The sequence below is a fragment of the Strongylocentrotus purpuratus genome, unplaced genomic scaffold, assembly GCF_000002235.5.
Source record: "Strongylocentrotus purpuratus isolate Spur 01 unplaced genomic scaffold, Spur_5.0 spur5_contig_866, whole genome shotgun sequence".
NCBI classification, from domain to species: Eukaryota; Metazoa; Echinodermata; class Echinoidea; order Camarodonta; family Strongylocentrotidae; genus Strongylocentrotus; species Strongylocentrotus purpuratus.
The window spans coordinates 313298-327337 of NW_022145575.1; the positions used below are offsets into that span (position 1 = coordinate 313298).

The 14040-nt window shown below is 36.7% G+C and overlaps 2 protein-coding genes across 6 annotated transcripts in view; one reads left to right on the top strand and one right to left on the bottom strand.

Annotated features, from left to right (window-relative positions):
• The window catches only part of LOC589781 (protein piccolo), a 51259-nt gene extending 47529 nt beyond the window's left edge, over positions 1 to 3730 (bottom strand). For all 5 annotated transcript variants that reach the window (XM_030974111.1, XM_030974106.1, XM_030974075.1 and 2 more), the window contains exons 1-2: positions 3616 to 3730; positions 1778 to 1995 (exon numbers count right to left, since the gene is read on the bottom strand). In XM_030974111.1, coding sequence (XP_030829971.1) covers positions 1778 to 1860 — 83 coding nt within the window. In that variant the 5' untranslated portion in view covers positions 1861 to 1995; positions 3616 to 3730. The remainder of the gene's footprint in view (positions 1 to 1777; positions 1996 to 3615) is intronic.
• A 5400-nt stretch (positions 3731 to 9130) lies between these two features.
• LOC115918336 lies at positions 9131 to 13716 on the top strand. Its single transcript, XM_030974123.1, has 4 exons — positions 9131 to 9230; positions 10119 to 10240; positions 11016 to 11191; positions 11875 to 13716. Exons 1-4 carry the CDS (start codon positions 9153 to 9155, stop codon positions 12174 to 12176), a joined length of 678 nt encoding a protein of 225 aa, XP_030829983.1. The 5' UTR covers positions 9131 to 9152; the 3' UTR covers positions 12177 to 13716.
• Positions 13717 to 14040: the final 324 nt, after the last annotated feature.

A 14040-nucleotide genomic window follows, 5' to 3' on the forward strand; every position in this document is an offset into this window, starting at 1 on the left:
AGAATGTCATTAGACCGAAACCTGTGACTATGTATGTCACCAGATGGACCCATCGACCTCTCACACATTTACACCATATCTTGTATGGGGTCTGAGCTATTTAGTAGCAAATATCTTAATTCAGTTACATTACGATCAGCCATTATCTTCTTCTTCCCCCCCCCCCTCTCTCTCTCTCTCTCTCTCCTTCCTCCTCCCTCCTCCCTCCCTCCCTCCCTCCCTCCCTCCCTCCCTCCCTCCCCCTCCTCCTCCTCCTCCTCCTTCTTCTCCTTCTTTATCATCTTCTTCTCTATTTCTTTCTTTCTTCTTTGGAAATCATGATCAAGTATTAGTACCTAAAACAATTGCTGGATCTGATGGAAAAACAATGCTTACATGTACATACAATTAATGTTGACAAATTTCAACATTTCAAAAGTAACATCATTAGCTCCACATGATTGTTTATTCTGCAGGTTTATACATGTATGAACTATGAAGGCTAGATGTATGTTAATGTGACATATCAGATTATAGTAGGTCTACATAATTTTACTGAGCATTGTAATAGGAAAATGGCTTTTAAAATTAAGGCTGTGATAATTTGCGTTTTAAAATGTTTAAATCTTCTTTATTTAATTTTTGAACATCTTTTCATAGCTAAGAAAAAAAGGGAAATGAATGTACTATGACCAATGGTAATGTACAGTGTACCTTCTTCTCAATCTTCACTTACAATCCTCAATAAAATACAACTTTAAATTGATGATACATACATGTACAGTAACATGTATTAAGTCCACCATAGAAAATCATTAGACATTTAGACAACCTTTTAGCTTTTACCAACTAAAAACAACGGCAACACCCCCTTAGACAGAACTACGTACTTCATAATAACTATGTATTCACATCATAAAAGCCCTCCTATTGCTTCAGAAATACAGATTTAAATTGAATTTTCAGCTGCTGGCATTGGCACTGTAGGGTGGAAGATCAAAGGGCAGAGCCTAGCTAGCTGAAGTGACAGCCAAGTCTCATGTATATATATACAAGAATTGTTGTCTTTGTAACTATACTACATGTACAAATGTACAGTTTGTAAATGCATTTATTAAAGCATCCTAAAACATTCAGTCCTTAAATAAAGAATTACAGATTAAACCTGTCTATAAAGACCACCCAAGGGAGACAAGAAAAGTGGTTTTTATAGGCAGGTGATCTTATGTACAGGTTCATTTAGCGCATGTTTCAATGAAAAACCATATTCAAGGGAAACTAAAAATGTGGTCTTTGTAGACAGGTGGTCTTTATATACAGGTGGTCACTAAAGCAGGTTTGACTATACTACAATATCACATACATACTCGGCATGCCACATGCTGTATAACTCCTATACTAGGTAGGACAAACAATATGGCTTGCCCTACCTAACAACACATCATATGCAATTTGCGTTCTGACTTTTGAAATACAATTATTCATACCAGGTGAATGAAATAATTTTGTGTTGAGGCACTTCAAAAAGACGTACATGCATTAAATTTGGCTACATTATGAAAATGGCCTATATTGACATGATACAGTGAAACCTGTCTACAAAGACCATCAAAGGGAGACAAGAAAAGTGGTCTTTCTAAGCAGGTTGTCTTTATGAACAGGTTCCTTTAGTACATATTTCAATGAAAAAAACATTTTCAAGGGACACAAAACATGTGGGCTTTGTAGACAGGCGCATGGTCGCTAAAGCAGTTTTGACTGTACATATAGTAGGAACTGTGATTGAAGTCGTACTTACTTTCCTGATATCTGAAATGACATCTTCTTCATGTTGTCTGATTGGTTCCCCTTGCTGCCCCCAGATTGGGCCCACTTCAGCATGTATGTCAACCTCTTCTCTTACAATAATCTCTGCTTCCAGGGCAGTCTTACACACACAAGACAAATCCTTGAGAATCAAGATAGATTCTTTACTGCTTCTAGCTAATCCTCAAGTCAATTTCCGAACGATAAAACCTGGAAAATACAAAAGTACACAAATAAAGGAACTTGCTTTAGTTTGTGCATGTACTGTTCATGTACTGTTTGCCAAGGTATTGTGTATCACGTACCATGAAGTTAATAATAATTCTGGGAATTTCAACAACAACAAAGAAGTACCAAGGTTCATTAACCGTAATTTCTTCCTAACAAGAATACCAACAAAGGTTAAAAACATAAGTACATATTTCAAAACTGCAGAATTTCTTTCATCCTTTTGAACTACTGCCCCCCCCCCCTGCGGCACAATTCGGCAAAGAGACTAAAGTAAACTATTACCAGCCAAGAACTTCTTCCAGAATTAAGTCTCCATGTAACAAAATGTAATAATGTAATAAATCGAAGGGGGTATTTGTTACATCAATTTCAATGCCCATTATTACTATAAACCTAGGATGAAATAGCAAGAGCATAAAAAAGGAAGAGGGGAAAGGGAAACAATGTTATTGAAATATCTTTTTATCTGTGATAAAGATGATCATATGTCAAATATATATTTAATGCTTTCATTATATATTCTTGAATAGAACACATACATCTTTAATCTGAAATGATTATACAGCTCTCTCATGATCATCAAATGTTTGTTTATAGTAGCACACAAAGTATTGTACATGGAGCTATCTGGAGCTATCTAGCATTACCTAGAGACAACATTTTCATTAAAATTGGGTGAGAAATTATCAAAATATTAACAAAAGATCTGCAAATTTTGCGATCGTTCCAAAAATTATGAACTTACCGACAAGGGTCTAGAATTCTTTGATTTGAGTGATTATGTTTTCAAAATTTTGAGTAAAAAGTGATACTATTTGATTATATGATATTCTGTCCTCCATTATTATCCATTTTCTTGCGATGTCATTTATTTTAAGTAAACAGCATTGCTTTACACTTGTATGAAATCTATAATACCGAAAGATAAATTACCGCATCAGATTCTGTGTGCGTGCGTATTATACAGTGTAAATATTTATGACTATAGCGCATGACATTGACATATAGGTTTATTTTGAGCCAATCAAATGCAGCGCTAGAATGGCTGGTCTAGCTTTAAAAAAGACGCTGTCCGAGGCCCGTGGACGGACAGGGTTGTTTTGGGGTCACTTCATTTAAAACAGCAGTATGAAAAAGTTTACATGTAATAATATTTCATAAATCTTTTAAGACTTATATGTTACTTGTTAAACAATATTATATTATTTCTGATGGTTAGTGATAGGAAGCTATTTGATGTAAATTTGTGTTCAATCCAAAAGCAAAAAGTGACAGTTTTAGTTTTGTTATAATTGGCGTCCGTACACCACCCCTTTCCCCCCGTTCTTGCACGTACCACCAGCTCCAGCTCCAGTCGTGCGCGTACGAGCATCATACGGCATACCGAACACTTCCAATTCATCCCTTGAGTTTCGGGGCCAGAGACCGTTAAAGACGGTTACCCACAAATCAATACCTGCATCTCATAACTCCAGTCATCCAAACTAACTCAACGGCCACACATACACTCTCACTTCCATTTCATTTCTTGATCTACACTGCTTCTAATAAGTATAACACTTAAATCTACTTAAAATAAAAAGTGACTAATAAACTTACAGCAAAACGACGATTCCATATAGCAATGGAGGGCGGTACTGAAGAGAAGAGGAATGCTCGTACCTGCGGCGGTCGGTTCGCGAGTACAGTCTGCAGTACACAGTCGGATCAAATAGTCAACAAGGGCGAATGCAGGTGGTGTCGATGAATGGGGTTATACAGTGCGTCCCAGAAAAAACGAAACCGAGAATTATCGTTAAATCACGCATGAATGATTAAAAACAATTTGAAGAAAGGGTATACCAAAAAAGTCATTTGGCGAAAAGTATTTGAATTTCAATGGGAAAATCACATTAATTTCTAGACAGTTCATTTTCTGCCCTTTCATATGACACCTCAATCAGGAAAATGAGCCAGGAATAACACAGTTCTGTTTGTATAAAGTAATGCTTGTATTTTCATAATTAAACGAATCAATTCCACATGGCTAATCGTCAACGAAACGGAGTTTGTTGTTTGTTGCTACGGCAGGCAGTCGTTAACAACAAATATGTATCATTTATTAATTTGATTGTGATTAAGTTATGAACTTATGATAAAACATCGATAATTCTCGGTTTCGTTTTTTCTGGGACGCACTGTACAGTTGCGGGGAATTCAAAGGCGTAACGCCTGGCATACCATTAAACAACATCCGACTGAAAATCAATTAATATTTCATCGAAAAGATAGCCATATGAAGAAAAAAAAATTCAGGTAGGCCGGAGCTTTTGTTTTTTGCTCAAGGGTGGGGGCGGCCGGGGCCGGATGAGGCATCACTTTGTGCGGGTGTACTATATAGTTCAATAATATACCGTACGTGACATGTAATGGTTTATTTATTCGAAAATCACATTGCAGGCCAAAGGCTGAATTAAACGATTTAAAAAAAAATCTTTGACATAAAAACAGATTATAATGAACATTGTAAAAAGCATTACACTAAATAATAACTGCATACAAAATTAGTAACGCAATAATATCCAACTAATATTCTTTTACATCTTAAACCGAAATAGCTAGGATTATCAGATGGTATAAAGGCACATAGATTAATAGATGATCAGATTGAGAGAGCGAGAGAGAGAGAATCAAGAAGGGAGAGAAAAAAGGTGGGAGTCAGAGAGGAAGAACTAGTGTTGGAAGAAAAAATACCATAAGGTAAAAACTAAGAATCAGGAGTAACGAAAGCCAGAAATAAGGCTTTAGGTATGTGTTTTTGAATTCTTCATCGTCAGAATGAGAGAGCAAACCAGGTACAACGAATACATGATATATTGATATGTGAATATTGTAAAATTAAAATACAATTCATCATTTAAAAAAGTTGTATGCTTAAAATAATACTTAAAAGTGAAATTAGATAAATTATACTTGTACACTATACAGAGTCCACAAATAGATACAACTAGGCTATTATTTACATTTAAAACATCATATATAATATGTAGAATGTAGGATGCGAGGAATTAGGCAATACAACGGCAAAGGCAGATGTGTATATCATAATGTATATGAAGTGGGAGAGCGAGAGAGAGAGAGAGGGGAGGGGGAGGAATAAGATAGAAAATGTAGTATGTGAGAGAAGGAATAACAGAAGGAGAGAAAGAGTAATATAGTAAAAGAGAGAAAATGGAAGGAGGTGAAAGAAAAAGTCAAGCTCATCAATATCCAAATCTAAGGTATGTGTAAACGATCCCTAATAACTATATCGTCTCTATGCGATGTAAGAAAGCACGAGTACGAAGGCAAGGTGGATAGAGTAAGAAGATTGAGGTATGCTCTACATACTTCCTGTCGGAAAGTATTTTTGAAAAGAAATCAATGAATGAGGGGGGGGGGGGGGGGAGTCGGACCCACCATATTATATACAGTGCGTCCCAGAAAAACCGAAACCGAGAAGTATCGATGTTCTATCATAACTTAATCAAAACTATAATTAATGAATGTTACATATTTGGAAAGCTTAGAGTCTCCTCTTTCAGTTGATGCTACTCAGATAATGCATATTTCACGCATGAATGTGTAAAAGCAATTTGAAGGAAAGAAACCGAAAAGACATTTGGCGGGCCGTATCTGAATTTCGAAAAAAAATTACATTTCTAGAAAGTTGAGTTTCTGCCCTTTCATAATAACACCTCAATCAGGAAAAATGAGCTAGGAATGACAAAGTTCTGTTTGTTTAAAGTAGTGCTTGCATTTCCATAAACGAATTCGTTTTCATGGCTGCCTGTCGTATTAATAAACGAAATTAACAAAAGACTTAACTCCGTTTCGTTGACAATCAGCCATGCATCAAGACTCTTGACTACGGCTGATTGTCAACGAAACGGAGTTAAGTCTTTTGTCAAATCTGCTTTTTGCTACGGCAGGCACCCAGTGAAAACGAATTCGTTTGTTAAAATTATGAAAATGTAAGGGCTAGTTTAAACAAACAGAACTTTGTTATTCCTGGCTCATTTTTCTTGATTGAGGTATCATATGAAAAAGCAGAAAATGAATTTTCTGGAAATATGAATTTTTCTTTGAAATTCAGATACCGCCCGCCAAATCACTTTTCGGTTTCCTTCCTTCAAATTGCTGTTAATCACTCATGCGTAAAATATGCATCACGTGAGTAGAATCAACTGAAAGAGGAGACTCTAAGCTTTCCAAATATGTATCATTCATTAATTATGGTTGTGATTAAGTTATGATGAAACATCGATACTTCTCGGTTTCGTTTTTTCTGGGACGCACTGTATATTTATTGAAATGGAATCCAACATTTTGGATTATTTTCAATACATACGTACATAAAAAAAAATATAGGCCTATATAATAATCAGCATTGAGGTCAAGGCCCATGCAAAGGATATTGAATAACAACAATAATTACGCCATTTCTTAAAAAAGATTTTATGCCAGATTTTCTCTTTCCATCTTTCTTAATTTCCTTTTTACATTATTTTGATACCCTTTCTTTTAACATTGGAACGTACTATTATGTTTACATCCTTTTCTTTGCTTCATCAAAATACTAATAATATATGGTCTAAGTGGGTTGGTTAACCTTCATAAACGCATTGATAGATTGTGAAAAAACTTTCCAACTTTTCATCAATCTCCCCTTGTATAATGGAATATGTTAGGTATATTCAATAGAAATATTGTAAGTTTCAATAGCTTGTTGTCTGCTTAAAGCTTAAAGCATACACCCTTCAGGTTCCAGTCAGGGGCGGATCCAGCCAGCGAGGGAGGGAGCCCAATTCGTGAGAAAATATTTAGCGGCGACTCAGCCGGCTGGCCGAATAAGCGGGGGGGGGGGGGGGTATGGAGCTCACTTCTTTTTCTTGTTTTTTAGGGTAAAATTAACGTTATCATCTTTTTAAACCTATTTTGGGGGCCAGAGGAGAGGGCCCGACCTCCCCCCTCCCCTGGATCCGCCTCTAGTTCCAGTGTCTAAATTAAAGGTTTTTATTTATTACAATGTCATTGTCGTGGAAAAGGAGTTCAGAGCAAAAATCTTTTTAGCTAGAGCATTTATTTGCTCTTCCAAAAAATACCACTAAGAAAGTAGGCTATACATCTTTCCAAAAAAGATTCGTTATTAAATCAATAAAAAATTACAATCTGAGAATGAGACAGAACTCAGAAAAAAGTTCAAACACTTACTGTCAATGAATCCGTTATACATTATTCGTTTCCAAGTTATTTTTAGCGAAGAAAAGAAACGTTCCGTATAATATGATATAAAATTGCTTTCTCCTATATACCCCCTCCAAGAGTAAGGATCTTTTGCAACTTGAGAACCACATTAAATTTTGGCGCATGAATGTCCACTACCTGGAGGAAAAATAGAGGCCTTCTGATTGGTTAGAAGTTAGAGAAAAGTGATCTATGTGATCAATGCACAAAGACGGTGTTCTGGTACTTCCAAAAGTTATCTCGAGTGTATGAACTGTGTTGTTATCAGGGGCGTAGCCAGACCTTTTTCAGTGGGGGGGGGGGGGGGAGTGGGGGTGTAGAGGCGATTACCCACAAAACTAGCCACCAATTACCGACAAATATATCAATGCCAATGTCCCAATGCCTACAATATTTAACTCTATAAACCCGGGGCCAGGAACTAAGTTATTTTTCAGTTTCCCTCCTCCCGCGCGAAGCGCGGAAGCTATGACGTTTCATTTAATTATTAGTGAAAGAAGACCATTCGTTGTACTGTTCTCGACTCTTAATCCTATTTTGAATTCAGTTTCCCCCCCCCCCTCCCGCGCGAAGCGCTGAAGCTCTGACGTTTCATTAAATCATTAGAGGGAAAAGACGATTCGTTGTACTGTTTTCGACTGTTAATCCTTGTCTTGACCGATTTTCCCCCTTCAGCGCGAAGCGCGTAAGCTTTGACGTTTCATTAAATTATTACTCTTAATCCTTGTCTGAAGCGAAGCGCGGAAGCTTTCACGTTTCATCAAATTATTAGAGAAAGAAGTTGATTCGTTGTACCGTTCTCGACTCTTAATCATTTTCTGAATTTTCAAAAATGTTTCTTTGTCCGATAAAAAGTCACAGTTCGTAGGGGAAAAAAAGTTGCCGGCCGACCGACATAATACATCTCACCGAATTCAAACTTCTGCATTGATATAATACACGAGGATTGAGCAAGAATATCGACACATCGGACCCGACACAGAAACATAATAAATCTATGGTATCTTTCTTGCCCTCTCGACGTGCTGACTCCACCCAACATCCCTCTCTCTCTTACTCCCACCCCTCTTCTCTCAGGCTCTTAACCCCCTCTCTCTCCTCTGTTTCACCCCGTTTCTTTTTACCCTTTTCTCCTTTTCTTTCTTTTCTTTCTTTTCCTTTCTTTCCACTCCTTCCTCTTTTTCCTTTTTCTCTTTCGTTCTTCTCTTCTCTTTTCTTTCTTTCCTTTCTTATCCTTTTCTCCCCCCCCCCACTTTCCCACACATTTCCCCCTCCCCCTTTTCATCATTTTTCCCGACAGCTGCGCAATTTTACCGACAATATCCTGTCAGGTGTGTGTGTGTGGGGGGGGGGGGGGGGAAGGGGGTTGTCACACCCCACACACCCTTTAGCGAGTAGCGACGGCCCTGGTTGTTATCCCATTATTATTTTAAAAGAAATGAAATTCCTCATGCTCTCGCACCTGTCTTATATCGTTGTTTAATTCTCTTTCATTTTTTTTCCTTTCTCCTGTCACTCACAAAAAAGGCTCTTCCCCCCTTTTACCATCTCTTTTTTGGTTCTTCTTCTGCTTTTTTAAAGGGGGGGGGGGCACGCGCCCCTTGTGCCCCCCTGAATCCGCCACTGATATATATCAGTGGTATATATATATATATATATATATATATATATATATATATATAGATATATATAATTATACACGAGAGATTCGATCAGAATTTGGACTCCGGAGGGCATACTTTAAAGTCTCATCTCCCTGGGCATACTGTGTATTTCTGAAAGTCCTATGATCAAATCTCTTTGATGGTCTAGTAAGAGCGCCATCTATCGTTCATGTATGGAAGAGAGAATATAGCAGAAGTATCAACATCATGGATGTCTTTGACGAAGGAATATGTGATGATATTTTGCCAGAGGACTGGGCTAAAGTAGAGCGATCCAGAAAGACAGTAAGTGTCGTAATTTCACCATATAACCTAGCCTAAATTGGCACCCATATGCCTGCGACTACGTGAAAGAGTGATGTAAAAAAGCTAAAAATGCGTGCGTGATAATGAGACATGAATTTAATGAATATGATGATATTGCATTGTGATTGGCACATACCCATGCGTGCGCGTGTGCGTGAAGAGAGATGTAAACAAAGCCTAAAAATAAAATGCGATTGTAATCACCTTAACTAGGCATGCGAATTTCATCAAAAACATAGGAGTACGTGTACTGGTAACAGGTAACCAAAATGCTATCGTTATCACTCCTCCAGTATCAAATTTTCATGTTTTGAATGAAATTCTTGACCGATTTGTGCTTTGTTAGTTTGTACGAGAAGATAGAAAGAGTCCACCGTACCGTCAACTACGAAGCCAGTGGGTGGGTGCAGGAAGGGCCTAGGGCTGTAGGGGCGCTGGCAGTAGGGTCGCTGGTCCGAGAATGAGGATCGTCCACATAAACGAGGTCATACGAGGATATCCTCGTAAAGGCGGACAAATTGCGTCCTATAAAATAAGGATCGTTTGAGAAATTTTCACAGACATTTTTTTCATCAGTGCTCTGCTCTTTCGGGTTCCACATGAAGAGGGCATCCTGACCTCCTCACTCTAAAAGTAAAGATAATAAATTTGTATTTTTCATGTTATAATTTTCCCTTCATAATAAGTTAAACATTAATCAGTTTTCTCAAAACTTGCAAATTGAATATAACAAAAAACATTCTAGGCCAAATTAATTCAAACATCCAACAACTTTTTATTATTATTCTTTGTTCAACCATGTGACATGTCAAAGTGTGAGATGCATTTTTCAACCCTCTAATTTTCACTCTTTGTGTTATATTTTAGGATGGCTACAAAGAGGGCATAGCAGCTGGGCAGGAATCATGTCTTCAGCAAGGTTTTAATTCAGGCTTTTCACAAGGTACGAGAGCAAGTTTCAGCTACAGTTTCATCAAAGGAATCATCAAGTAAGTAATGTCCGGTGGCAAGTTATTTATCAACATTTGCCACCCTCCACCCAGGTGTGGTAAGTGGGTACCAGGTAGGAAGAAATTCCTGGAATGCTTGAGCACCTTATAATAATATAATCCTGGGAAAGGGTTCATGTTTTCAAGAATGTCTTAAATTAGTCTGTGGAATTAACTCTTTTGATGAAAGATGGGATATTGTTCCATTCTTTGGAGGCTGTTACAGTGAATATGTGATCACTAGCTTATTCAGATTGTTATTTGTTATAAAGTGATGATCAATTTTTAGGAGATACAAGTAATTGTAATTTTTTTATGTTACAGAGTAAGAAATAGGAGAAATGTGTTCTGGGGGTGTTTCATAAAGCAGTGCATAAAGTTACGCATGTCTTTACGGATGACTTGAATATGAAGAGCTAAATGGAATTCTCAAATCCTTTTAATGGCATAAGCTAAAGTTGAAAAATGCAGATGTAGATTAACCTTATCATTATTTACAAATATTTTAATGCAATGTGTGTTTTGGGCTACAATTTAATTAAGATTATGGGAAATACAGTCAAACTTTGTTAAAATGTCAGGAAAAACTTTGGGCATCCCATTTGCTCTTCATATATTGAAATCATTTGTAAATTCATTCATAACCTTACGCACAGCTTTATGAGACACCCCATGGGTGCATAACAGTGTTGAGCCCTGGATATGTGTACATATTGAAGCTGAAGTCAAGCTAGACTGGATGATCAAATGTAATCAAATTATTCTTTCCTGACAGTGCCTTGATTACCAGCCTTCATTCCAGAGAACAAGATTTAGATGATGATGCTGTAACCCCGGCAACCATTCAAGATCTAGAGGCTATAATGTCCGAGTTAGATTCTCTTCAGCTGGAGATGGGCTCTACGAAGATACGCTGTATAAGCAGTGGAGATACGAGCGGTTCGTCTAAAGGTCAGCTTATGTGTATTCTGATAAGTATGCTCTTATAGGGCCTAAACAAAAAGATGTTGCATTGCCCTTTAGGTGCCAAAACATACGTTGGTCAGAGAATTTATTATTCTCTCTCCCTCTTTAGGCTGATATTTCTCAGTTTTTAATGGTTTAAAACATATTTTACTTATTCATTAAACATTTGTTTTCTTTCAAGCTTTTTTTAACGTCTAGTTAAAATGTACCAATCATCTGTTTTTGTTGTTGTTGGTATGCATAAAATCAATCTAAAAAGACTTTACCTGGCAATCTATAGTTAAATGGTTAAGGAGTATGAATAAAATAAAAAGATAACATAAAACCCTGCATAGACTTATGATTTATGGGGCATGGAACCCAAGACCAACTTGAGTTCCCTGGGGGCCCTATTCTATGAGAGTGCGTTTACTAGTGTACTAAGCAAGACATTTTACTGTTCACTGAAAATGTTATCGTATATTTATTAATTTGCAATCTCTTTGTAGAAGTAGTATCTAAAGCTCATATTTTTTAATTCAGTATAACCACATGAAACCCAAAACATCAAAGAGTTAAATATGTTTGTGTGATTAATACACTTAAATTAAAATATTGAAAAACTCCACATTAATATTTTGGTACTAATATATTTATGAATGTTTTCTCTTATTTTATGACTGCTCCAGATGCTCGAGAGAAGGAAGAGGAATGTCAGAAAGGAGGGAAAACAACTTGCTGTGTAGACTCAGGAAACAGTCATAATGACCCGTCATCTACAAGTTCAGCATTTCCTTGTCATCAAAAGAGAGACAAAGTGGCTAGTGGCGAGTCTACTCAGAAAAATGCTTCAGGAGGCATCGATGAAGAACATTTGTTTTATTCACAGTCACACAATCCAGGACTCAAGAAGATTGTAGAAAGACTAAAACCACATCTTGAACAAACTCACCATCAAGATATCCTCAGCGTAGCTCATCAATTCCTTTAGCCTTTCCTGATTTGAGTATGATACGAAACAGATTCTTCTTTCGTATGAGGTAGTAGCATCATATATCAAGTTATTTCTTGAAGCTGGGTAAGCCAGTTGACTTGTGCTGTAAGTACTGATATTGTTTTTGTTGAGTCAGTAGCAAAATCAACAGAGACTACCACTGACTCAATCCACGTTGAGATTGTAGAAAGACTAAAACCACATCTTTTACAAACTCACTATGAAGAAATCCTAAGTGTATCTCATTTATTTATTTAGCCTTTCCTGATGGAGTGTGATATGAAGGAGATAGTCTTGCTGTAAGTACTGATATTGTTTTTGTTGAGTCAGCAGCAAAATCACGAGAGACTATACCACTGACTCAATCCACATTGAGATTGTAGAAAGACTAAAACCACATCTTCTACAAACTCACTATCAAGATATCCTAAGTGTATCTCATCAATTCCTTTAGCCTTTCCTGATTTTAGTATGATATGAAGGAGATACTTCTTTCGTAAGAGGTAGTAGCATCATATATATATATATATATATACATCAAGTTATTTCTTGAAGCTTGGTAAGCCAGTTGACTTGTGCTGTAAGTACTGTAAGTACTGATATTATTTTTGTTGAGTCAGCAGCAGCAAAATCAAAAGAGACTATACCACTGACTTAATCATTATTTAGATTGTAGAAAGACTAAAACCACATCTTGTAAAAAACTCAATGTGCATTTATCAACGATTTCTTTAGCTCTTACTGATCAAGTATGATATCAGGGGTATAGTCTTGCTGTAAGTACTGATATTGTTTTTGTTGAGTCAGCAGCAAAATCAAGAGAGACTATACCACTGACTCAATCCACATTGAGATTGTAGAAAGACTAAAACCACATCTTGAACAAACTCACTGTTAACATATCCTATCGTATCTCATCAATTTCTTTAGCCTTTCCTGATTGAGTATGATATGAAGGAGATAGTCTTGCTGTAAGTACGGATATTGTTTTTGTTGAGTCAGCAGCAAAATCAAGAGAGACTGCTGTTTCATGTCGTCTGATTCTGTAGACATGTCAATTCAGTTCAATTCAATTTTATTTCACATCTCTTTAAAAACACATCAGAAGATATTCAAACAAATCGGTATAAATTAAACAATAAAGTATGACAACATTTATGGACATGGCACTTTGAAAGAAGAATGAAGGTTGGTGGATGTGAGGGATCAACAAAGGCCATTGGCCTGTCAAGGCTAATCCCCTATATTACCACACTTTAAGAGAAATACATATAAAACAAAACAATCAAACAAACAGATAATATAACATAGCATAATCACATAAAAAACAACATAACTAACAACATAACTAATTACATTAATCACATTAAAGATCGAATGAAACTACTCATTGTTAAGAAGATAAAATTCATATTTTTTCTGAATGCAAGAACAGTTGAGATTTCTTTGAGTTCATCTGTTAAACCATTCCAAAACTGTAGGCCTTTAAAACTTATCGTGGTTCTTGAAAAGATAAAATGATAAAAAGGTACATACATTTTATTGCAAATTCTTGTTTTATACTTATTGATGTTGCTATTATAATCAAAATAATCATCAAAGTTATTGGGTAATGATTGTTTAGAATCGGGTTACTCTTATTCAGATTCTTTGGCTCTAAGCAGACCCTCAGTGACCCATTCCGCTTCTCCACATAGATGACACTCGACATCCACGGTGTAGGCCTGTCCACCGGGGCAATAATCCCACTCTCCGCCAATCTGTCTAGTTCTGCCTCGAGTTTCTCTCTGAGGGCCACCGGTACTCCATGAGGTGGATATAGGTTTAACTGTGTCAACTAATTCCAGATGATAATCTCCTT